Source organism: Xyrauchen texanus, chromosome 25 (genome assembly GCF_025860055.1).
Source record: "Xyrauchen texanus isolate HMW12.3.18 chromosome 25, RBS_HiC_50CHRs, whole genome shotgun sequence".
NCBI lineage: Eukaryota > Metazoa > Chordata > Actinopteri > Cypriniformes > Catostomidae > Xyrauchen > Xyrauchen texanus.
In genome coordinates this window covers 29,648,073-29,674,018 of record NC_068300.1, presented here as the reverse complement: position 1 = coordinate 29,674,018, position 25,946 = coordinate 29,648,073, and the positions used below count along the sequence as shown (strand labels likewise).

Sequence of the window (25,946 nt, the reverse complement as noted above, 5' to 3'; positions counted from 1 at the left end):
CAGTATCCATTTTAAACGCTTGATGTCAATGTTACATATTGCTCCTTTAAACACTTTTTTTATTGTAGAGAATATGCGTTTCAGTAGTGACATTCTTAAAGTTTCACACAGACTTTGGAGCACATTTACTTCAACATGATGGGATCTAAACTACTCTCCATAGGGCCATGATGGACATGCAGTCTCACTTCCTGGTTGTATTGTTCTTTGAGATGTTGGATCTGTTTGTTTTGTTAAGAATTTTTGTAAGATACATTTGTGAACAAAGTGCTCAGAAAGTCAGACAGCTAAGGTTTAATAATGATATTATGGTTGAGGTTTTAATTTTTAAAACGAAACCACTTGATTTATTATTTTAACCTACTTTTCATGTGTATGGAAAACAAGCTGTATGACCAAGCAGCACTTAACATCAATGACAATTCAAAAGTAGTGTTTGTCCTTCCAAATACAGATGATAGAATTGTTGTATTTATTATTTATCATAAAATATGTGTTTGCAATCATTTAAACAAAGCTTTTTATTAATAAGATTATGCAAAATATGTGAGTGAATATGACAACCTTTTAAACAAAATGTCACTACCGAATACCTGTTAATAACAACTTGACTTATTAACTAAAGGTTTATGATAATGATTAAATATACATTTAGTTTCACGACTCATTAACTCTCAAATCAGTATCATGAAGTGTATGTATTACACTGAAAATTTGCATTTAGATTTTTGGTAAACATAAACTGAACTGAAATTTTGATAAAAATTATATCTTTTAGAAAAGTTCATAAATGATAATGTTTAGAGTAGGAAGGGAAAAACAATTCTTAATAGATAAATATAATCCTTTTTATTTTAGTGTATTATGTTTTAGTAGTGACATATTTTGGGAAAAGCATTACCAAACATTCTGAAAATATATTAAAACTGACTGCTCTTTTATTAGACATTTGTACCCAAGATAGGGTAAAATATATATTTATATATAATTTTTTCAAAACCTGAGCTTGCAACAATTTTGTCAAATGGTCTATATAAATATGGCACAGTACAAATATTCTTAACACCATTATACATTTTTCTTAAGATAAATATACAAGTATTAAATTGCTAATTTGATTAATTAAAAATGTATCTTCTAGCTTGATAAAGTCATTACTTTTATACCAACTTTACATTTGTATTATCATTGTGTAATGTGCACAGTGCTAAGGAAGACTTGCAATATGTTGACTACTACATGACACACACCAGCTTAACTGTTTAAGTTATCCTAAACCTCAAATTAAGAACAGTCCAAAATAATTAAAAGGATAATCTTCACCACTAGAAACTTGAAAATGTACCCATAATAAGCATAATGGACAATTTCAGCACATACTGACCATAGTGCTTGAATCAATTGCACTCCATATCCTTAAAAAAAATGACAATGACAAAAAGTTAATTCACTTTATTTTACAAAAAACTTCAGGAGCCCATCCTTAAACTTAGATGTTCCTGTAAAGAGAGCACAGTCATTAGAGGGGAGCAAAATCAGCAACCACATCTAAAATACACTGATTTACACAGTTATCCATGCAAGTTTAATGTTGAAATTCTGTGACTATTGTAACAGCAGTAATTCAAAGTTTGCACTATTTAAAAGCTATGGTAAAGATCATAAGGATGTTTTTGTGTTCTGCATTATAAGACAGCACCAATATTAAGTACCGACAAGGACAAATTAATCTTACATTGTGTAAGGCAGGGGTTCTCAACCTTTTGCAAGCTGGGCCCCCCCAAAGCTGGTTCATTGCAGTTGGGGCCCCAGTGCCCCCCCCCCGCCCCGTGCTTTATTGTTGTTATTATTATTATTATAATTGGCAGTAGCACCAGACTTTAATGTGAGCTTGCAGGCATTATTATTATTATTATTATTATGAGTAGTAGTAGGCCTATCATCATTACTAGGCAATTGCTATATAATTATATGAGGTTACATGCTTTATTGTTGTTATTATTATAATAATAATAATAATAATAATAATAATAATTGGCAGTAGCACCAGACTTCTAATGTGAGCTTGCAGGCATTATTATTATTATGAGTAGTAGTAGGCCTATTATCATTACTAGGCTATTGCTATAATTGGGAATTGGCACCAGACCTCTGATATTAATTTATGCTTTATTATTGTTATTATTACTAGGCCTAATAGTAGGCATCATCTGCATTTTTTACAGAAGCTTGCTGGTAGGTGATGTTAATGTGAGACCTGAGCCTGCTTTGCCTTGCAAAGATCCTCAATTCTTGGCTCAATGTTTGATAAACAGCCTCAAATCATCCTCGATTTGTGCACGATTACGTGTATTTCGCTTTGAGTGCAGTCATTTTTGAGAATCCTGCCTCACACAAATATGTTGACGCTAAAAGGAAGGAGAATCTTCAAGGCGACATCACAGAGTTCAGGGTATTCCTGCATCAATGCTGCCCAGAATGACGAAAGAGGGCAGGAGCTAAAGAGTTCCTTCAGTCTACTGTCACTCTTCAGCTCAATAAGCTGTTCCTGCATATCAATTGATAGCTCGCTTGCTGTGCACACAAACGGATCTCGAACCCACGCAAAAGAGCGATAATCCTCTTTAAAGTACGTCGCAAATTGTTTTCTCATTGCTGACAGGTGCTCAGACGCTGATTGAAACAGGGAGGAGAAATCGTGTGACGTGCCTGCATCAGTGATAAAGTCTGCAAGGCTGGGGAACATGGCGCAGTTCCTCGACTGATGCGGCCATGCCAGAGGTCTAGTTTTTGTGTGAAGGCGTGCACTTTGTCTGCAAGGAGCAAAATATGAGTTTCGCAGCCTTGCAAAGACAGGTTGAAATCAAACAAATGAGCGCCGTTTTCTAAAGTCTATGAGCGCAGCACACACAAATAAACTAAATTGACATACTGCAGTTAAATTTCAAAATGTGGTGTTTTTATATTTATAACATTTGAATACAGTTCAGCAACATACATCACACGACCTGACGACCAAGAGAGCTGACAATTGACCATCACTTCATTTACCATCCCCTCACGATTGAAAATGTGACACTGATTTCATATGACAGTTCAACAAACAAGTTAATATTATTAAGTCACTTACATTTTAGACGAAATAATGACTGTTTTAGTCTATTTTAGCAGCGAAAATAGATCCGATGAATCCAAACACAGATCACAGCATAGCCATAGCGCATCTCACAGCAATACTCAATCGTGTTTTGAATAATTCAGTGTTGTGAACGAATCGGTTGAGTCAAAGATTCAATGACCCATTCACAAACATCTGTCTCATTCTTGATGAATCGGCCGTTTGAACGAATCGTTTGAATGAACGACTCAATGACTCGCTTAATGAAACTGCTTATGCTTATCACCTGCATTTGCGCTCACTATCGACAAACCAATCAAATTTGTTCAAAACTTTTTTTTTTTTTAAATCAGTCCAAACACATTTTAATTTTTATTCAGGAGTTATGTATATACAAAACTATAACTTTTTATGACAGTAGTTTAGTGATAAAAAAAAATGTGCCCAAAAATTTTTTTTTCCAATTTTTTTTTTAAATCCCCCCCCCCCCGGAGAGAACCACTGGTGTAAGGCATGTCTTCCATAAACTCAATGAAACTATGTCTGTAACATGTACACTAGGTGTTTCAAACACAATGTATTACACATGGAAAGATCATGGAAGAAACCTGAAAGTCCACTATCAGAAGCTTACTTCGCCACAATGCTGTCGTTCTTTGCAAGCCTCAGGAGAGAATCATCAGCTTCACCCTGTAAATGACAACGTCAATTATCGCCATGATCAAAGCAGCAGTGACTGCATTTGTGCGTTCACAATTATATCAATACACTACATTCCAAATATCAGACAAACATTTAACATCCTACGTATGACAATTTATGCATTAGGATGTGCTTGAAAGGGATAATTCACCCAAAAATGAAATTTCTCTCATCATTTACTCACTCTCATGTCATCCCAGATGTGTATGACTTTCTTCTGCAGTTTACTCAAAACACAATGATTTTTAGAAGAATCTCAACCGTGCAGGTCCATACAATGCAAAAGAGAATGTTGGCCAGACCTTTGAAGCTCCAAAAAGCACATCAGTAATCCAGTGGTTTGATCAATGTCTTCTGAAGTGTTCGTATCAGTTTTGGGTGAGAACAGACCAAAATATATCTCTCTTTTAGCAATGCAAATCTTTTCATTGCAGTCTTTAGGCTTGATTCTACTTCCTAGTGCTTGATGCATGCGCAGAGCGCTAGGAAGTGTAACAGAGCTAGAGAACATGATCACGAAGGAGACTGCTTATGTCAAGATTTGTAGCAACAAAGTTGTGTTTTGGTCTGTTCGCACACCAAACTGACTGGATCGCTTCAGAAGACATGGATTACACTACTGGATTTTTATGGAATACTTTTATACTGCCTTTATTTGCCTTTTGGAGCTTCAAAGTTTTGGTCACCATTCACTTGAATTGTATGGACCTACACAACTGAGATATTGTTCAGCAGAAGAAAGTCATTCACATCTGGGATGGCATGATGGAGAGTAAATTAAATCATTTTCATTTTTGGATGAACTATCCCTTTAAATGTGCTGAACCTACCATTCTACGGATAGCTCCACAGATGGCATAGGTCTTGAACTGTCCATTGAACCTGCCTGTTACCCTGTCTACCTGCAAAAAACAAAGAGGATAATTTATATTCACTACTCAGGTTTTGTTGGTTAAATTATGAAAAATTCTTAGTTTGAAACAGTCAAACTATTGTCAAACCTCAGCAATGTTGAGCTGGATAGAGGCATGGTCCTTGGCACCAATGATTCTGTTGCTAGCAGAGCTGGAATAAATAAAATAAGAAGATTTAGTATTCCCAACTTTTAATACAAGACTTTACAAAAAGCAAAGTATGAGCTCCGCTCGACATTAGTACAAACATCTCAGGCAGAAGCTTGGTATATAAAGCACACACCATTATAACCAGGGATGATTATTGAATGAATTTGTTTTTTCAAAGTTAATCCATAATTCTGCATTTTTACTCTTTTAAGGCAAAGTCAGTATTTAAACTGTGCTTGATTCACATTGAAAACATCACACAGTAGTGAACACAAACACAGAACAACAGACAAGGCAGCTACTTGTGACAACTTTTACATTCTCCAGCAGACGATCCTCAAAGGTTAATTATAGACAATTAAAATAACTGAGCGAAACCAGGAAAATCAGCATGGTAAAAAGAAGGAATAACAGGTCAATGAAAGACATTTTTTAAATGTATACTCCATTCAGACTCACCATTTACGGGGGACGTACAGGTCCACGAATTCACCAGCGTCGTTCTGCATCTTGAGTTTACTTGACTGTCAATCAACTCAGTCTGCGTATTAAACAGATATCGATCACCTTCAAACTCACAACAGCTCAGACTTACGCACAAGCGACCACAAAACTCCTTTAACAAGCAGATGGCAAAACCATATTTCTCGACTCCAGATAGACAGATAACGCAAATGTAGCGTTTCATAAATTATATATTTAATAAGGGTCCGAGTTGTTATGAGTGTCAACGATGAGCGCTTAACTAGCACGTGCACAACTCAACACTGCGGCCGCATTTACAAATGCTGAACAATCAGATTATTCAGCAAATGTGTGGCGTACACAATATAGAATGGTTACGTGAAGAAAATATCTGGACAAAATTGTATTATGTGGCTTTACAACAGTGAAAAACACATTTTTAAAATAGAGCTCATTCAGTTCTTACCACTTTCACAAATGGCCGCAGCGGAAAGGAAGAAGAAAGAGACAGGAAGTGACGAATTAGGAACGTTACATTTTTCTTTCTTTTTTTTTTTTTTTTAACTCACTGCATGAGGTTAAATTTATATAAACATACAAAGGAAATGTGTTGAGACTGACCACTATTTCTTTTAAGTTTTCATATTTTTTATTTTTTTTTAGCAGTACAGTTATTAATTGAATGTTTAAAAGTACAAACATCACATACAGTCTCTCGATCAATATGAATTTTTGAATTTTGAAAATGTCATATAAGGGGCCTGGGTAGCTCAGCGAGTATTGACACTGACTACCACTCCTGGAGTCATGAGTTTGAATCCAGGGTGTGCTGAGAGACTCCAGCCAGGTCTCCTAAGCAACCAAATTGTCCCGGTTGCTAGGAAGGGTAGAGTCACATGGGGTGACTTGTGGTCACGATTAGTGGTTCTCGCTCTCAATGGGGCACGTGGTAAGTTGTGGAGAGTAACATTAGCCCCTACATGCTGTGAGTCTCCATAGTGTCATGCACACGCCATGTGATAAGATGCACTGATTGACTTTCTCAGAGCAGAGGCAACCAGAGGTGAGTAACTGTGCCACCATGAGGACCTAGTAAGTAGTGGGAATTGGGCATGCCAAATTGTGGAGAAAAGGGGGAGAAAAAAGTAATATATATATATATATATATATATATATATATATATATATATATATATATATATATATATACACACATATACATTACTCTTTTCTCCAAATTAGGGCTGTCGATGTTAATTCAGTGCGATTAATTTATCGCATGCCCAATTTAACGCAATTTATCGCATGCCCACGTATAAGGAAGATTCCTGAGAAATTCAAGCTTGTAGTACCACCTGTTTACTCCAGAGGGCAGTACGTGAAACTTCAGCTATATGAAAACACGCAGTTTACAGTGAAGAAAACAACCTTCGGCAGCAACAACACAGACATGCGTTACATTCTTGCATTCAAAACACTTGATGGAACGCAAATCTGAACTAAGTGATCTCAATATGTGTTCAAAGATTGAGTATTAAACTATATTTAACTTGACACAGTGACCTAAAAACGCTACACAAGCATGTCTGACGCAGATGTAAATTGACGGGTCCTTAAACAAGCCCTCATAATAAATCTCCAACTGATTGACAAATTCACTTGTGAAATGGATTGCTGTGAACTGTGTGCTGTTATATGAGAGGCTTTCTCACCAAATATTTGTATATGCTATTAATTAATCAGGACACCATGTAATTCATTCGATTAAAAAGTTTTATCGATTGACAGCCCTAATATAAATATATACATATATATAAGAATCAGAAAAATGCAGTTTAAAGTAGGTTTTGATGAAGTATAGCTTATCACATTGCGAAGCTTGGCATTTTGTCAACTATACACGGCCACATAAAACCATCTTCATGTTTGCATTGATGCTTATTATTGATGAACGTTTTTTCAAGTCCCAATTGGTAAGATATTTTTTTTTTAAAACACATTTAGAAACATTGGGCTACACTGTTGACAAAAGGGCTGCATAAAGGCATGAAAACAATATAATACTGTAAAAGTAAAGAAAGAAACTTAATTAAAAAACACAACAGGTCTTACACAGGCCTAAATAAAATTGTAGATCATGTGCAAACATTGATCCCTATGTCACAAGCAATTCAATAGCTGAAATATATTTGAAATACATGTACATTCAACAAAAGTTCACTAGAATATAATTTCAAAACAAAATACAAATTTCCACATATGCGGCCACATGTGTAGGCCTGCTATTTCAAACCTGCTCTGTTTGTTTTATGCAACATATGCAAAGTGCCAGATTCCAAAGCCTGCGGCAAAATACCAATATTACAATAGTCTGTGGGATGTGAGATGTGAGATGTGTTGGTTATGTTAACAGCTCATAGATACTCCTGGCCATGGACCTTCCCGACTACTGCAGATGAGTAACAAAGTGAAAGAGCCAGGGAATTCCTCTATGTCATCCCACTGTCTAATATGGCCTCACAAAAGCCTTGAATTTCCACTCATGTTACACAACCACCTTTTGTCATACTAGGTCATTCATCTGGTCAGAGTATTATGATTTTTATGAACTCTGTTTAAAATTGCACTCAAAGGATCTTCATGAGTACTTTAAGTGCTTGTCTTCAGAAAGCTGCAATAAAACACATATGGATCATACTTACTAAATGTAATGTAAAAAGGTACAATTTTGGTTAGTGTTGTAATGAAGAGCCTTGAGAAGACATGTTAGGGTCCATGTGCAGTGTCTAATAGCAGGCATACAACAAACAGCAGAGGGAAATAAAAGGGCAGGCATGGGTCATTAATCAAGATCAGTGGTTCCCAACCCTGTTCCTTGAGGTCCCCAACACTGCACATTTTGTATATTTCCCTTATCTGACACACCCAATTCAGGTTAAGGAGTCTCTACTAACGAGCTAATGAGTTCAATCAGGTGTGTTTGATGAGGGAGATATCCTAAATGTGTAGTGTTGTTGGGCCTCCAGGAACAGGGTTGGGAAGCACTGAGATAATCAAGAAAACAGACATACAAATCCAAAAAAATCAGGCAGAGAGAGTAATCTGATAAAAAGGCAATAGATCCAACAGGAGTAGAACAAACAGAAGTGTAATGCTCAGAAATGCAATCAAGGGACTGGTAAAACTTCGCAAAGAGTACAGAGTGAGCGGGGTTTTAATGCACAGCAGTAAATGAGTGGATGAGTGTTACAGGTGTGTTGAATCAATGACAGTCAGTACTTGGGTGAGAGAGACCTCTGGTGGTGAGTTCGGGATATGACAGTAGGTGTTGATACAAATGGAACCTCAGTGTCAGGCAGAGGAGGTGTGGTCAGCACCGGAAGAGATCCAGTGCGCAGGCACTTCCAGGGGCTGAGAGGAGTTGGCGGAGGATTCAAACAAGCCGTTTGGAGTTTTCTAGCAGAGTGGCTAGCGTTTGCAGTCGGTGGATAACTGGCGAAAACAACGGATTTAGGTGTTCGAAGAAAAGCATGTTTATCAACTGGAGGTCGGAAACGTGGAGAGACAACAAGAATGGGAAAATCGAATGAAATGAAGAAAGCAATGGCGGGTAAGCACAGCTGTGTTGTGAATGGACCAGAGTGGAGGGAATCTAATAGTGATGATAGTATGGAACTAAGTCAAGGAAGCGTAAGTGTGAGGGAGAAAAGAGAGAATAAGTTTGGAGGAATTAGGGCAAAGAAAACAAGACGTAGTGGAAGTTATGAAAGAGGAGGGGAAGAGAGTGATCGAGAAAGTTTGGAATTAAAAATAATACTGAGATTCGGTGAGGAGAAGGGAATTTCAGCAATGAGTCCAGTGAAATTGACAACTGTTTTGCGAAATCAGATTGGGGATATAAATATGGCAAAGGTTTTGAGAGATGGAAATCTACTGATTGTTTGTAGAAACGAAGAACAGAGGGAGAGAGCTAGCAGAATAAAAGAGATAGGGTGATTCAAGGTAATAAATACAAGTCGTGTTGAAAGGGAAAATAAGTGGAGTAAAGGAGTAATTTGGGGAGTTCCAGTAGGAGTTTCAATGGAGGAAATTAAATCAAATCTAAAAGGAGGAATTCTAAAGGGTGCTCGGAGGATTCAGATAACTCGAGAGGAGTGAGGAAAGATAGTGAGTATGTTATACTTGATTTTGAAGAGGAATTGCTACCCAAAAAAGTGATGTTAGGGTTTTTGAGTTATAATGTTAGAGAATACATTCCAAAGCCAATGAGGTGTTACAACTGCCAAAGATTTGGACATACAGGTATGTAAAGGTAGAAGAAGATGTGCCAGATGTGGAGAAGATCATGAATATGGGCAATGTAATCATGAACAGCCAAAATGTTGTAACTGTGGAGGGAATCACAGTGTGGCTTATGGAGGGTGTGAAGTGATTAAAATGGAAATAGAAATACAACAGATAAGAACTCAGAATAAGATCACATACGCAGAAGCTGTAAAGATGGTGAATCAGAGAGAAGGGAGAAATGAAAGTAACAGAGTGGGAAAATCTATCACAAAAGAAACAGAACAGGCAAATAAGGAAAAAGTAATGGTTGACCTTAAGAAACTAGTTATTTTCATAGCAGGGGTAGTTAATGCCACAATGGAGATTAAATCCAAAACTGAAAGAATACAAATAATTGTAAAAGCAGCAGTGCATCATCTAAATATCAGTGGGCTGACATGGGAGGTAGTAAGAAATGATCTTAGTGTTCAGGCAAGTCAGGAACAAGCATGGAATATTAATAATGGTCCTCTTGTTACAATGGAACGCTAGAAGTTTGTTGGCTAATGGACAAGAATTTAAAAAGTATATAGAGGAGTTATCTAGTAAACCCGATGTTATTTGTGTACAGGAGACATGGTTAAGACCAAATGTAGATTTTAGACTAGTTGGATATGATTGTGTTAGATACGATAGGAGGGAAGGAGTAGGGGGTGGATGTATAACATTTATTAGAGAAGATGTTGCATTTAAAAAGGGAGAGGTAGGAATAGGAAATGAGCAAGAATATATAATCATAGAGATCTGGACAAAGGAAGGAGAGCTCAAAATTATTAATTACTATAATCCTTGTAAGAAATTAGATCTGAATAGTTTAATGCAAATCGAAGGAATGGATGGAAATAGAAGAGTGATATGTGGGGATTTTAATGCACATAGCACATTATGGGGAGGAATAAAAACAAATGTAAATGGAGAGGTGATTGAAACACTGTTAGAGGAAAAGGACATGGTTTGTTTAAATGATGGGAGAGGGACGAGATTAGATGTACATACAGGGAATATGTCAGTATTGGATTTAACTTTGGTGTCGAATAATTTAGCAGGGAAATGTGAGTGGGATGTATCATATGAATCATCAATCGGAAGTGACTATTATCCAGTGTTTTGTAGAATATTACTACAGGGAAATAAACATCAAGGAAAAACAATGAGGAAATGGATATTTGACAGGGCGAAATGGGAAGAGTTTAGTTTTATTTGTGAGAGAGAAATGGACAAAATAGATTTAAATGAAGATATTGAGGAGATTGATAAAAAATTGAAAACAGTATTGATTGAAGCTGCAAATGAGTCAATTCCTAAAAGGGAAAAATTAAGAGAAAGGTGGTCCCTTGGTGGACAGATGAATGTAGTAGAATAGTTAAAGAAAGAAATGAAGCTCTAAGATTATTAAGAAGAACTCATCATTTTCAAAACTTAATTAAATATAAGCAAATTCAAGCAAAGGTTAGGAAAATTGTACGTAATGCAAAAAGACAAAGCTGGCAGATGTTTTGCAATAAAATTGGTAGATCTACACCTGTGGGAGAGGTATGGGACATGATTAAAAGTATGGGAGGAATCAGAAGAGAATGGAAATATCCAGTTCTGAAGGTAGGGGAAAAGGCAGCAGTATCTGATGAAGAAAAGGCAGAAATGATAGCAAAGGCACTCATTGAAATCCATAGCTCAAATAACCTAACTGAGGAGGGAAAGAGAGGAAAGGAATTAACAAAATCAGCTTATCCTGGAAGGCTTGAGAGATGGAATGAAATGAACAGCTCAATGGATGCTCCGTTTACTATAGATGAAATGAAGAGGGCAATAGCAAGAGCTGGAATAACATCTCCGGGGAAGGATGAAATCTGCTACGTAATGTTAAAACATTTGGGTGTTTTGGCATCTATAAAGCTGCTAGGCTTTTATAATAAAATTTGGAAAAAAGGAAAGTTACCAACTGGATGGAAAGAGGCAGTGATTATTCCTATTAGGAAACCAGGAAAGGACCCATCAAATCCAAAGAATTATAGACCAATAGCATTGACTTCACATATAGGAAAGATAATGGAAAGAATGATTACGGAAAGAATAACATTTTATGGAACTGAACACAGAGGAATTCTATCACCTCATCAGAGTGGTTTCCGGAGAGGGAGAGGAACTATGGACCCTATTATATGTCTGGAAACCGACATTAAGAAAGCTCAAGCTAATAAAGAGTCAATGATGGCAGTTTTCTTCGATGTCGAAAAAGCATATGATATGGTTTGGAAAGAAGGACTAATGATCAAACTTGATATGATAGGAATAGCAGGTAGAATTTATAATTGGATTAAAGACTTCTTATTTGATAGATTTATTCAAGTCAGAGTTGGGAAAGCCTTATCTGGAAGCTATATGGTGGAAAATGGTACCCCTCAGGGCAGCATCATTAGTCCAATACTCTTTTCCATTATGATAAATGATGTATTTTCTCAAGTTCAAGGAGACATTGGGCGATCATTGTTTGCTGATGATGGAGCATTGTGGAAAAGGGGAAGGAATATTAATCATATTACAGGAAAAATACAAGAGGCAACTGGGGTGGTGGAAAAATGGTCATTTGCATGGGGATTCAGATTTTCAGTAGAGAAAACCAAAACATTATTGTTCACTAGGAAACGAGGCATTGATATACAGATTAAGATGTATGGGCAAAATATTGAACGGGTTAATGTTTTTAAGTTTTTGGGTGTGTGGTTTGATGCAAAATTAACATGGAATGAACATATTCATAAGGTAGTCACTAAATGCAAAAAGATTTTAAATGTGATGAGATGTTTAAGAGGATCAGAATGGGGAGCGAGTAGATCTGCAATGAAAAATATTTATATAGCACTGATTAGATCAGTGTTAGATTATGGAAGTATAGCTTATGAATCAGCAGCAAAAACTTCATTAAAGAAGCTAGATGTGATACAAGCTCAAGCTTTGAGACTCTGTTGTGGTGATTTTAAAACGACTCCTGTATCTGCTCTTCAGGTTGAAGTGGGGGAAATGCCGCTTCAAATCAGACGCAAGCAGTTAATGATGAACTATTGGGTAAATCTTCAAGGTCATTCAGAAGAACATCATCCAACAGTAAAGGTACTTCTTCCATGCTGGGAAAAGGAAAGGTCTAAACAGAAGTGCTTTGCATGGAATAGTGATGAAGAAGCTAGAGAAATGACTTTAAGTCAGAAAAGATATATTCCTGCAGTATCACAGACAATAACTCCACCTTGGATGTTTCCTGCAGTATTCATAGATTTTTATATTCTGGAGTTAATGAAAGTGTATAAAGACTCTAGAAATATTGTAGATGTTGTTGAAGATCGGGTACAAACTGTATATCAAGCATTTGTCCAAGTATATACAGATGGATCTAAAGATCCTAATACTGGGAGAACAGGTTTTGCTTTCAGTATTCCATCCTTAAAATATTCTGTTAATAGGAGGACATCAGATAATTTGTCAGTATACACAGTAGAGATGATGGCAATTGCAACAGCATTACAGTGGTTAGAAGAGACACAAATTAAAAAGGTTGTTCTTTGTACAGATTCTTGTACAAGCATTACAGTCACTACAATCATTCACATCTCACAGTAGACAGGATATAGTAAACGAGATATATGAAAATCTGTATAGATTAAAGAATATGAACATAATGACAATATTTATGTGGATACCAGCTCATAGGGGGATAAAGGGCAATGAAGTGGTTGATGGGTTAGGAAAAACAGGCTTTGGAACATGAGGAGATCATGAATATCTCACTTAGTAAATATGAAGCAAAAGCAATAATTAAAGCATATACTTTTAAGGAGTGGCAACAAAAATGGGATACAGGAAACACAGGACGTCAACTTTATGAAATACAAAGAGAAGTAGGATTAGCTAGGATAGGAAAAAGAAGCACCAAAGAGGAAAATATTTTAACAAGGTTAAGAGTTGAAGATACCATGCTGAATAAAACTTTAAAATGAATTAATAAACATCCAACAGGACTGTGTGCGCATTGTGGAATAGAGGAGTCAGTAGAACATGTTATTTGTGTCTGCCAAAAGTATTTCCATGAACGAGAAATAATGGAAAGGGAACTTAGAAAGGAGGGAGTGCAAGAAATAAAGCTTAAAAATATACTTATTCATGGAATAGAGAGTTTATTCCATTATCTCAAGAAAACAGAGTTAATTAAGAGAATTTAGTTAGTTTTTTTTTTTTCTCACGCAATAGGTAAACTCTGGGCCACACTCCAACACAGTAGGTGGCGATAATGCACCTTAATGTTGGTGCCACCCGCCATAAAACCGAAGAAGAAGAAGAAGGCAGAGGAGGTGATCTTAATCTTGTCTCCTCACAAGGTTTCTTCCTCGGTAACAGGGAGTTTGATGAGAGACGGCAGAAGGAAGTGACGGTTCAGGAAGTGAGTTAGGAGAGATGGACGTAGGTGGCGGGAGTTATGAAAAGTGGAATATAGCAGGTAGGAAAAATAAGCATAAAAAGAGCCTAAAATCGGATGCGAGTGATAGTGACGGGAGAACAGCTGTAACAGAAAGGAGGAGAGAGGATTTCAAGGCAATAGTAAAACTTGAGCAAGAGGGGGCTTCATTCGGTGATTGGAATCCAATACAACTAACTAAATAAGGAAATCAGGAAGGTAAGGAGTGCTAAAATATTGCAAAATGGATCATTACTAATTGTATGGAAGGATTGAGTACAACAAGGAAAAGCAGTCAGAATGAATAAAATAAATGGCAAGAAAGTTCAATGTTCTCTGACGAATGATAGAAAATTGGTCAGAGGAGTTATTACAGGGATTCCGGTAAATGTAACGGCAGATGATGTTAAAGGAAATGTAACAAATGCAAAAGTGAGTGAAGTCAGACGTCTTAAAGCAAGCAGAAATGGGATTAAAAGAGACAGTCACTCTGTACTGATCACATTTGATGAAGAAAGACTCATCTATTGGATATATGTGTTATGATGTGAGGCCGTATGTTCACCCACCTCTCGGATGTTTCAAATGACATGTAACATCCGTGTGCAGTGGGAAAGCAAACATGTGGCAGATGCAGTGGTTATATGTATAAGTGTAGAGGTGTTTAATCTGCGTTGTGTTGTCATATAAAATAAACTTCAGACTCAGAAATTGTTGTCTTTTGTCTTCTTTTAATGCCAGTTCAAACACATGAACAATCTTTGAGTGCCTCTGCAGCACTTACATCACTCTCTCTCTCCCTCTCTCTCTCTCTCTGTGAGAAACAAAAAATGTGCATAAAAAAATATATAAAAACTTATTCGAAGCAAAAAATAACCAAAATACATTACCATAAACTCATTGTCTTAAACACAAAGAGTTACCCAGAGAGTTATTAATTATAATGAGCATAATTAATTAATTGACCACCCTTCACATGCGACCTACCTCTGTGAGAGTTCACGCAAACTGGGAAGCAGCAGAGTCCGCAGAATAAGAGGAAGTCTATATATGGTCATGACAAGTGGAATCACTAAATCATACTATTTAATTATATACCTGTTACATAAGCACAGATCATGAATCAATTGCGGTTAAGGTATGGACTACTAGAGGTAATATTGACATAATGAATTACTATAATCCGTGTGGGAAAATAAGTCTAGATATATTAGAGGATGTTGGAGGGCTATTGCAAGATAACGTGATATGGTGTGGGGATTTCAATTCACATAATTCACTGTGGGACAGCAATAGAACAGATTTAAATGGTTTAGTAGATGAAGAATTTATAGATAATCACTGTTTGGTATGTATTAATAATGGAGAAGGAATAAGATACAATAGTATGCAAAACACAGAGGCAGCGCTTGATCTAACACTTGTGTCTAGTGAAATAGCAGGTTTAAGCACATGGAATGTGATCTCTACCCTGTGGTAACTAAAGTTGGCATTGAAGGTTATTATGATAAGGGAAAGAAAATTCCCAGATGAAAATTGGGAAATGCTAACTGGGATGTTTTCCAAGAGATCAGTACAAACAGATTCAGGACACTTAAAGATGAGAACCAGACAGATGTAAACATAATCAATAGTAAAATAGTGTGGCAGCGGGGGCGTGGTCAAGCGCCCGGGGGAGAAAGCTGAAAGGGTGCTTGCACCTGAGCCAAATTATGTCTAACACCTGTCTCTAATTTCAGTGAGCTTGGGGAGAGCAGCATAAAAACGTCCACAGAACCTCCAGAGGAGGGAGAGTGACACGCATCAATCCAGTGTTGGCGTGCTTATAAAAACAAGAAATCTTTATGTATGATTAAGATGTCTGGTTGTTGCCAAGAACAATTAAGATGTAAGTTTTGCTGTGGCCATTAAAAACCTGATTAAGAAGAGCTCTACGTCTTCGTTCCCTCTTTGCTTGCCATACATCGTTACAAATAGTTAATGAGATTATTCAGTCTGCTGAGGAAACAATCCCTAAGAGTACAGGAACTAAACAAACCAAGAGTGTACTCTGGTGGAATGATAACTGTTGTAAACCATAAAAGCCAGGAATAAAGCATTTAGAGAACTCAAGAAACTTCATTCTCAGGATGCATTGATCCAGTATAAAAGGGCCCAAGCAATAGTAAGGAGGACTATTAGAATACAAAAACTAACATTTTGGAGGCAGTATTGTAGCACTATTGGAAGAAAAGTACAGCTGTCAGATGTGTGGGGCATGATTAGAAGAATGGGGGGATTAGAAGAAATTATGAGATAACAGTGTTGAACACTGGGAACAAAATGGCTATCAATAATTTAGAAAAGGCGGAACTTCTTACACAAACATTTAAAAGGATTCATAGTTCATGTAATCTAACAGATAAGGCTAGGCAGTGTAGAGATAGAATCTTAATGGAGAATCCCAAAATAACAGACAAAAGGGAGATGTCAGGAGATCCGTTAGATCTACCGTTTAATATGTTTGAGCTAAGAAGAGCAATTACGAGTGCTCGTCAGACCACTCCAGGGAAAGATGGTGTATGTTATGGAATGTTGGCACACATGACAGATAGTGCACTGGACATGGTGTTGGGATTGTTTAATAAAGTTTGGGATATTGGCCAACTTCCTTTAGCTTGGAAACAAGCAATAATAGTGCCCATTCCAAAAACAGGAAAAGATCAGTCAGACACTTCGAGTTACAGACCTATTGTATTAACTTCACATTTATGCAAACTTATGGAACGAATGGTCGCCGAATGTTTAACATATTTCCTAGAGAGTAAAGCTCTTCTGCACCCATACCAAAGTGGGTTCCATAGGGGTCGGAATACAATGGACTCAGTATTGTGCTTAGAATCAGACATCAGGAAAGCACAGACCAACCAAAATGTATTGATAGCTGTATTCTTTGATGTAGAAAAAGCATATGATATGCTCTGGAAAGAAGGGTTACTTATTAAGTTGAAGTCATTGGGTATTGGTGGTAGAACATATAATTGGGTTATGAACTTTTTATTTGACAGGGAAATACAAGTAAGAGTAGGCAAAGAATATTCCAGTGTATTTAAGGTGGAGAATGGGACTCTGCAAGGTAGTGTGTGTAGCCCGCTGTTCTTCAACATAATGATAAATGACATCTTCTCTCAGGTTGAACAAAGCTTAGGGAAATCTTTGTAGGCAGATGACGGGGCTCTGTGGGTAAGAGGCCGCAATGTTTCACACGTCAATAAGAAAATGCAAGCTGCAATTTTTGATGTGGAAAAATGGGCAAATAAATGGGGATTCAAATGATCTGTAGCAAAAACACAGGTGATTTGTTTCTCAAGGGGGCATAAAGTCACGCCTGTTAGATTTCTGTTAGATTTCTTGGGGTTTGGTTTAATGAGAAGCTCACATGGAATACTCATTTAGAATACTCAAGTTAAGAACAAATGTAAAAAGGTCATCAATATACTACGTTGTCTGTCAGGACAAGAGTGGGAAGCAAGTAGAGCAGCTCTACAAAATATATACTGGGCACTCATGAGATCCGTTTTTGACTATAGATGTGTAGCATACATGTCAGCAGCAGAATCAAACCTTAAGAAATTGGATGTATTACAAGCTCAGGCCTTGAGAATTTGCAGTGGATCATTCAGAACATCTCCGGTATCAGCAATGCAGGTGGCGAGTAAAGTTAATGCTGGCATACTGGGTTAATCTCCAGGGGCATACATATTAACCCCCACATTTGGCTAGGAGGGAGTAAAAGATCTCATCTCACTAACTAAGTTCTTCTTGGGGGTAACATCAATCAAAAACAAATCAACTTCTTGTATAAACATGTGCGTGCAGATTTAGCCTTGCGTTATGTAGAGTACATCAGAGATTAGACTTATTTCAGTAGGTTAGCATACTTCAGTGATTAAATAATATCATCCAATTACTCAGCATATGATACGTCCCACAGTGCCAGAGGAACTCACAGATATTTCCGGTAGCTTGGAGTGCTATGTGGTGGTGTTGGAGCAGACAGCATGTTTTTAAACCACCAGTAGTCTTGCTCTATGTAGGATATAACAGAAAACACCATTCAAAATCGTAACATTTTGATTAGAGTAGCATAACATCACATTGAATATAACAGCATAAAGATCAAAATCAGTAAATATATAAAAACATAAAAAAACTGTAGAAATAACCCAACACTAAAAGTTATTTTCTATCAAAGAATCCACTGACAAAAGATCTTCGACCCAGTTACTTTGTGTAATGTAAAGTGTAAAGCTCCACCACTGGGGAGAGGTTAGGCTCACACTTACATCCTAGGGCATGGCTCATCATTCATCTCCTCATACATATCAATTTCCTCCCAATTAGTTTTTTCTGTTCATCCAGGGTAGTTGTCATTGTATTTCATTGTACCATTCACATTGATCAGTGTCATCTGCTTCGTTGTCCCTCGGATCAAGATATTATTCCTCTCACAAGAATTGTTCCAATCATTATACCAATTTAGCCAACCATGCCCCCATTTCTTAAAAAAAATCCATTTAAATTGTTATAAACAAACAAGCCAAGCAATCTTAATCTTTAGTCACCACCTTGTTTTCTTTATTTTTTCTTTATTTTTTATTACTATTAATGTACATGAGTTAAATAAAATCACAAGTAAAAGTAATAAATCATCTTTCAATCTTAATTATTAATCATACAAGCATTCCAAGGTTTGTTTAATACTTCTTTAATAAGTCAGGCACTACTTTGTCTGCAACAGCTTTCAAAAATTTACCCCTAAAACCAATCTATAAATAATCTTCTGCACAGGGTATGCCCTGATGTCACAGTGTTTTAGTAAACTGGATAATAACATGCAGTCGGGTTGAGTGGAACTCACAATGTTTGGGCAGGTCTCTTCTTGACATCCCTTCTGACCTAAGAGCATTCATCCACTTCATTAAACCCATGTCAAACCTTCTTGAGCAGGTTTCCAGGGCGGTAATGTGCTGTCTTAGGCAGGTTAACCCCCACCCCCGCCATTGGAGAGTCTTACCCATCATTGGGTCATCACCTCTTGCCACTGGTCTCAATACCACTCAGCCCTATTAGCCAATCCTTAATAATTTGGTATCTTTAGCAAATTTTTCTACTTTAGCAAACGTCACAAAAGACCATGTATCATGTTGGGCATAGGCGCCGATTTATGTTTCTGCCGGTGGGTGCTCTAAACAATTGAATTCCCCATACCCATGGCATCTACGTTTCTTGTTGCTATACAAATTTGGAGTAAGTATTCAAAGCACGCATTTCAGCACCATACAAAAATAACAGCGACGACCCGACACACACACACACACACACACAAACATTCACCGGGATTTGATCACAAATTTAACTATTGATACACACCATGAAATGCACGGAAAGTAATAATAAATTCCACCAAAATCATAGGCCAAGTGTACAATCCAAGACAAATCCGACATCGTGGCTGACACACCACAACAAGGGGCCCACATTAACAAGCCAAACAAGTTATAACATTGTTTCACACACAGTAAAATACATTAAAAATATTCCACCAAACATACAGTAGGCCCACACACAGCTACTAAATATAAACATTGGATTTGTTGTCACTAATCTGCGATTACATCCAGGTTCCTATTTCATGATACGTTCTTATGATAATTCAGTACAGCAACATGGTTCAGTCTTGTTTGTCCCATTGTGGATCGCAGATAGGTTTTAAGTCGCCACAGGCCTGAAAATGACCTTTCTGAACTGCAGGATGTTACAGGGACAGTCAGTGCGAGTTTTACTAGTTTGGTGATCTCTGGCAACGTGGTTCTCAAATGCTCTCCCTGATCGCCTTTTGAAAGTCCACAACATCTTGAAAAGTAGCAAGGCAGACTCCTCGTCGTTTTGCTATGTCCACGCACATATCACGATGCAATGTTAGCCTGGTCTCATCCAAATCATCCCCATGGAACTGCATGATGTTTTTGCAGTTGCTCTTTCCGGTTACAAAATCCTCAACATATTCCATGTGTTTAAATGCAGAAGGACTAAATCTGCAGTCCAGGGATGCTGATGCTGTATCCATGATCTGGAAGCATTGTTGTTGGTAATTGCTTCTGGTGTTTGAAAGTTGTGTGGCGGTGCACCTCCATCTTCCAGTCGGCCGGGCATTTTTCTTGGTCTGGGCACAGTTGGGCTCTCCAAGTTCAGGCCATGTGCTGCTGCAATAGTGTTTTCCCAAAATTCTTGGAATCCTTCTTCACGAAGACGCTTTATGTCTTCTCACAGCATGTCAATCATCTGTCTAGCTTTCTGTAGGTGCAACTGGCTCTTTTGGAGTGCAGCACTGACTGTTTCCATTCGAGAGAAGAATTTCAGCTTGAGTTTCAAGGAGAAAAAAGTGCAACATTTCTGCAGATGCAAAAATAGACCATTGGCTTTACCGCCTGCATCACCTCTGTCATTTAAACACAGGTCCTCGAGAAATTCCACTAGCACGCTGTAGTTGGAGGAAATGGACTGTAAAGAGGCCATTGTCATGTCCAGGGCATCGGGCACAGAGGTCTCCAAGACGATTTTTCTTTGCCTTGAAACTCTTGGAACCAGGTGAGACGCTTTGGCGAATTTCGGATGAGTGTTATCATGTCTCGAATAAGTGCCATGAAGTTGCGACATGCAGGAATGTTTTGGGCCACATCATGGACAACCAAATTCACAACATGTGCAGTGCAGTGGATGTACTGTGCTCGGAGCTCCTGTTCCTGCATGCGAGCCTGTAGGCCTATTCTAATGCCAGACATATTTGATGCACCTTCATAACACTGTCGTCTACACTTACCGATTGGCAGTGAGAATCTAATCAGAATGTCTTTTAACAGCTGAAAAAGTGTGTCTGCTATTATTTTTGATGTCTCATAAAATCCCCAAAAATATTCCTCTGGCTCCAGATTTTCGGGCCACAAAATGGAAGCAGAAACACACCTGCTCTTTGACCGTAATGTCAGCTGTCTCGTCCATAATCACAGAGTAAAACTCAGCAGACTTTATTTCTTCAACTAGCGTTCTCAGCACATCATGGGCCATAATTTCAGTCATCTCGTTTAGGATATCATGTGCTCTCCTTACGAGTCAGCCATGACTGTAACTCTGGAATATCTTTAGAAAGCAGGTTTAGCAACTGAGTCAAATTGGACTCCTCGTTTGTTTTTCCTCGAATGGCTAATCTCTGACACAAAATATATTGGAAAGAGGACAGAATAGCCAACAAAGCTATTCGGGAATTAGCCATCTGCTTTTGTTTACTGGCAGAAATAGAAGCAGCCACATTAGCATTTGCATTAGCAGCGGCAACAATGCTAACAGCAGCTCGATGCAGATTTGACTTTTCGTGGAATCGGAATGGTTCAGTGCTTTACCCCAGCTGGAAAAGCCATCTTGTACAAAAGCTTTAAAAAATTATTGATCGTGTGTTGTTGATGGAAGCGGGGCACTCATGTTCTTAGCTGCAGTGCAAGCCTTACAAAATACCTTGTTTTTTGTGGCTTCATAGGCTATCCACGGGAATTTTACTTTCCAGCTAGCTTGATAAGTCCGTCCCTTACTCTGTCCATCTTTGCAGCTGCAGTTGTCTTTATCTTCGTCACTGTTGTTAGGCTGGGCACTGCTGGAGGCACTGGTGGGAGTCATAACATCGCCTGTTGTTTTAGTGTTTCTAATTACAAATTTGTCCATTTTGTTTAGGCAAAATCTCTATGGTAACTAAAAAAACTAACGAGTTTGCAGCCAGGCTTGCTCAACATTGGCGGTTAATTTAGCAGACATATCCTCCTCCTCGTCAGATATGGTTACTGTAAAACAATGATTTTTATTCAGGGCAAACCTGTTGAAGTGTTTGTTACCATATAGAGTATTCTTACTTTGTATTTGGCAGTAATATTTTTTTTTCCCTGTACATTGCAAATACTGAATAGTCCCGAAACTGTGACCCTAAAACCATTGAAGGGTGAGGGTCAAAATCCCTTGGCTCTTCAGATATATCAATACATATATATATATATATATATATATATCCTTTTATATCAATATCTATCTGTATTCTGTTGCTTAACTTCTTTAATAAAGTGATGAATTAACTATAAGCATGATCACATAATCAATTCTATTTTCTTATGCATAATTGAAATATACTTTGAATCATATGTGTGTTGAATGTTAATTAGTCTCTTTTAGGAACATTCCAGAGTCTCTCTGTCCTGCACGTCAGCTGAAGGTCTTTTGGGGGATAAGCTTATTTGTGACGCTCTCCGCCTCTCAGGGGAGGGGGTCAGGGGGAATGCGTTAAACATGTGTTCCAGATGTATTCTGTGTTTGATTGTTACCTTTCCATGACTAATTATATGGTTTAAAGTCCTATGTAATAATACCTGAATAGTAGAAGTGTGATTTTCTCTTATTATTTCTTTAGGGAAGAAATGTATGTTATTTCAACCCTCTCCTCTGCCCGAGGAGTGAATATTTTATCTCTCTGTTTTGGTTTAAATGGCCTGATAATGTGTGCTCTGGCTCTCTTGTGCCCAGAGAAGGACTGTCGTTCGTCAGTGTTTTGTGTGTGCGTTTGACCTTCTACCTAGGTTTTGAACCAGGGGTGCACACCAGGCCGACTCAAAGACGCCCCGCGACCATCTGCGAGGTCACTTCAGACGTAAATCTCGGGCGCGGACGACAAGTGCGCTGATTAATGTTGATAGGCCATTTAACTATCTATATGTTGTGGCTTTATGTTCTTTTAGCCAATCAGGAGTAAAATAATGGAATGTACGTCCTTGCAAATGGTATAATTGATGTAAGATTTTGTGTAAGGTACGAGTTAGCTTTCGATCTCCTCGTGAGACTTTGTCGCTGGCTCTACCAATTTCACTGCAAACTATTCTTCAGTAAATTTTGATTCTTTAATTGAATTTCTCGACTCCTGGTTTTCTTTCTACATATCTGGTCCGGGTCATAACTGTTATACCCCTAACACCATGATACAAACAGAACCATGAGAAATGTTAAACTTTACACCCCCTAGTTAACCTATACAACTTTTAATGTTAAAAATGCATTAGTATATGTAGAAATGAATTTTAAACTAGATAAATAAGAGCTGTAAATGTATTGAACATAATTTGAAAATATGAACCTAATTTGCTACTTTTCAGAAGAAGGTAGATTTAGAGCTATTCTTGTTCCAAAGAGCATTATATTGGACAAAATGTGCACTATAAGACATCAATATTTTTTGTAGGTAATTCCAGAAAAGAGAAATGTTAACGTGTCTCTACATCTGCTAAAAGTTCATTTGGTCAGTGTTTAGGAGTGCACTAGCAAATTGGTGGCTTAAAATCTAACAGACATGGGCTCTATTTACGAGACTCTTCTAGGTGCAGTGCTACACACAACTAGGGCTGTATTAATGCACAGACTTACTGGGACAAACGGCACCCTATTCTCCCCTGTCGCCATTTGTGGAAGCATGCCTATATTAATGCATTCAGCAGGTGACGCTGATGTAAACACTATCTCAAGGTCATACGGTGACAACATTCCGCCTAACCCATCAAAATGTCTTCATGTATATCGATATTGCTTGACAGTAAATTGAATATATAATAGGTGAAGATGGTGGGTGCAATAACTGGAGAAGGATCTCAGAATTAAATAACACTTGATCCAGCCCATTAGCATTTTGCATGCACTGTTTCACCAACCCACTTATGCCTAGACTTGTTTGCCCAAAAAAAGATAAAAACTTCATGGCTATGCCCACTGACTTTGCCAGCTTGACATATTGTGTTGCGCTCAGGACTTAACATTAACTTTTTGGCTAATCGGCCACTGTGGCTAGTGGTATTTCAAAGTCTAGCCACTCAGTATTTTCACTGGCCAAAATCCCCTGTCCCACATACAGTGATTAAACTAACTGGAGACTGTAACTCTGTACTCTGGAGACTGTAACCTTGTAATCTCACTGCGAGAACATAACGTTGCAGTCACGGCTTTCCTTCTTCAGAGGAAAAGCCACTCCAGCTGCTCCCCACCCCGGTCCTTATACCTACGGGGATGAGGCTTCGTCGGTTATCTCTGGGGGAGATTTGGGTACCCCAATGGGAGTGGTTCTGCCGGGTAATACCCTAAGGACCTTCTATTCCCCAGTACGCTCGTTTGCCTCTGTCGTGTTCTGGGATAAGATAAGTCTCATTCGGGCTCGGGAACAGGATGAACCCTCGATCGCAGTATCGGAAAGCAGAATGATCCAGTTGGATGTGGAGTACTCGTCTGGGCTCCCACCTTCAGGTCTGATGCTTAGCTGGTGGCCATACTTGCCAAAGGGGCTGGAGTGGAACCCTTACGGCTTGACGATTGGTTCATGGGCTCAGAGCACTGCTCACGGCCGCGCCCTGCCCTGGTCCCATTGTTCCCGGAGGTGCACGAGGAGCTCATAAAATAGTGGCAGGCACCTTTTGCTGCCCGGACCCGATCTCTGAGCTCCTCCGCTCTCACTACCCTCGATGGTGGGATGACCTGTGCCTGCAAAATGCTGCCACCTGGCGGAATCATTCGAGACTTACGTCCTGGGCCTGTAAGCTCATGTCGTCCCTGGTGACCAAGGCTTACAGTGCCATTGGGCAGGCCGCCTCCACTCTGTACGCCATGGCTCTCCTGCAAGTGCACCAGGTCAAAGCGGATCAAGGTCCCGCACCCCGTCTGCTTGTCTCCACGGTCCCCCTGCGGCGACGACACAGGCTCCGCTGCAGCCCGGGTCGGCGGCTCAGCCTCAGCATAGAGCCCCCCTCCCCACGTGTCATGGTGCGCCCCTGAGATGGGCGACACATGGACACGGAGACCCACTACAAGTTTGGAGGTGGTAAACAGACCACTCCATCCCCCGGTGGACCACCGGGAGCAGAATCCTTTGATTTAAATTTTTGCTGCATGCCCGAGGGACTACGGTACCCACATTTTCAAAGAAAGAGCTGTTTCCTCATTTCCTGGGCCACCTTCCTAGTGTTTATGGCCGTCTTTTTTATGATCGCCGGACACCGCACATTCACTGCAGGCACGGTGCTGCGGAGGCGGGTCCCCCGCCCCTGCGTGACCAGCTGCGTTACACCCACACCCAGGCGGTTGTGACGAGTCATGAGGACGGTCTCCCTCCATCAGAGACCTATGGATGACCATAAAGGTATGACTGTCCGAGGCCTACGACCCACTCTGACCATTGGAGACTATATACAGAACTAAAGCGTCATGCAATAGGTCAATAATATAAACAATGTACACGATGACCATGTTTAGAAGTGTTATATAGTTATCTATGCTTGTAACCAATCAGATTCCTCGAAGACTATAGCACTGACTTCAACTTGATGCTGTATCTTACTATAAGTATTCATGTTTTTGGACCTAAGTTCAATTAGTAATTTTGCACAGGTTTCTCCTACCTACGAACTCAAAGGCTTTTATTCTGCCATTTGATTTTGCAAACAACATTCTTCAGTAAAAACTTAAACTAATTGATTGAAACCTTGACTCCAAGTATTCATTCCAAGCCAACTGGTCTACGGGCACACGCTGTATTCTCCTACAAAAGTTTACCATTGTTCGTATTCCCCTTCAAAAGTGAGTAATGGTAAACCATTGTTCTTCCATTTTTTAACATTTGTAATGATAAAGCCATTACCACAGGTAAGAAAGTGGATGGCTCCACATTACTGTCGCTAGACGAATACAGATAGTCTTCCTAAATATCAACAACATTATT

General features: G+C 38.6%; 1 protein-coding gene across 2 annotated transcripts; it reads right to left on the bottom strand.

Moving 5' to 3' along the window:
• Positions 1 to 1,437: 1,437 nt before the first annotated feature.
• On the bottom strand, positions 1,438 to 5,854 carry rps21 (ribosomal protein S21). 2 transcript variants are annotated; one of them, XM_052091542.1, is made up of 6 exons: positions 5,816 to 5,854; positions 5,344 to 5,425; positions 4,822 to 4,885; positions 4,651 to 4,722; positions 3,753 to 3,808; positions 1,438 to 1,499 (listed from the first exon to the last, which is right to left on the bottom strand). In XM_052091542.1, the coding sequence occupies exons 2-6, from the start codon at positions 5,391 to 5,393 to the stop codon at positions 1,490 to 1,492; spliced, it is 252 nt and encodes an 83-aa protein (XP_051947502.1). In that variant the 5' UTR covers positions 5,394 to 5,425; positions 5,816 to 5,854; the 3' UTR covers positions 1,438 to 1,489. The 2 variants fall into 2 exon arrangements, with proteins under 2 accessions (XP_051947502.1, XP_051947503.1); XM_052091543.1 differs by lacking the exons at positions 1,438 to 1,499; positions 5,816 to 5,854 and having other exon boundaries at positions 3,749 to 3,808.
• Positions 5,855 to 25,946: the final 20,092 nt, after the last annotated feature.

Coding starts and splice junctions, on each gene's coding strand:
- rps21 (XM_052091542.1), bottom strand. CDS start 5,393: ATGCAGAACGACGCTGGTGAATTCGTGGACCTGTACGTCCCCCGTAAA. Junction 4,723..4,821: donor TCCAGCTCAACATTGCTGAG/GTTTGACAATAG, acceptor TGTTTTTTGCAG/GTAGACAGGGTAACAGGCAG. Junction 3,809..4,650: donor GTGGAGCTATCCGTAGAATG/GTAGGTTCAGCA, acceptor TGTCATTTACAG/GGTGAAGCTGATGATTCTCT.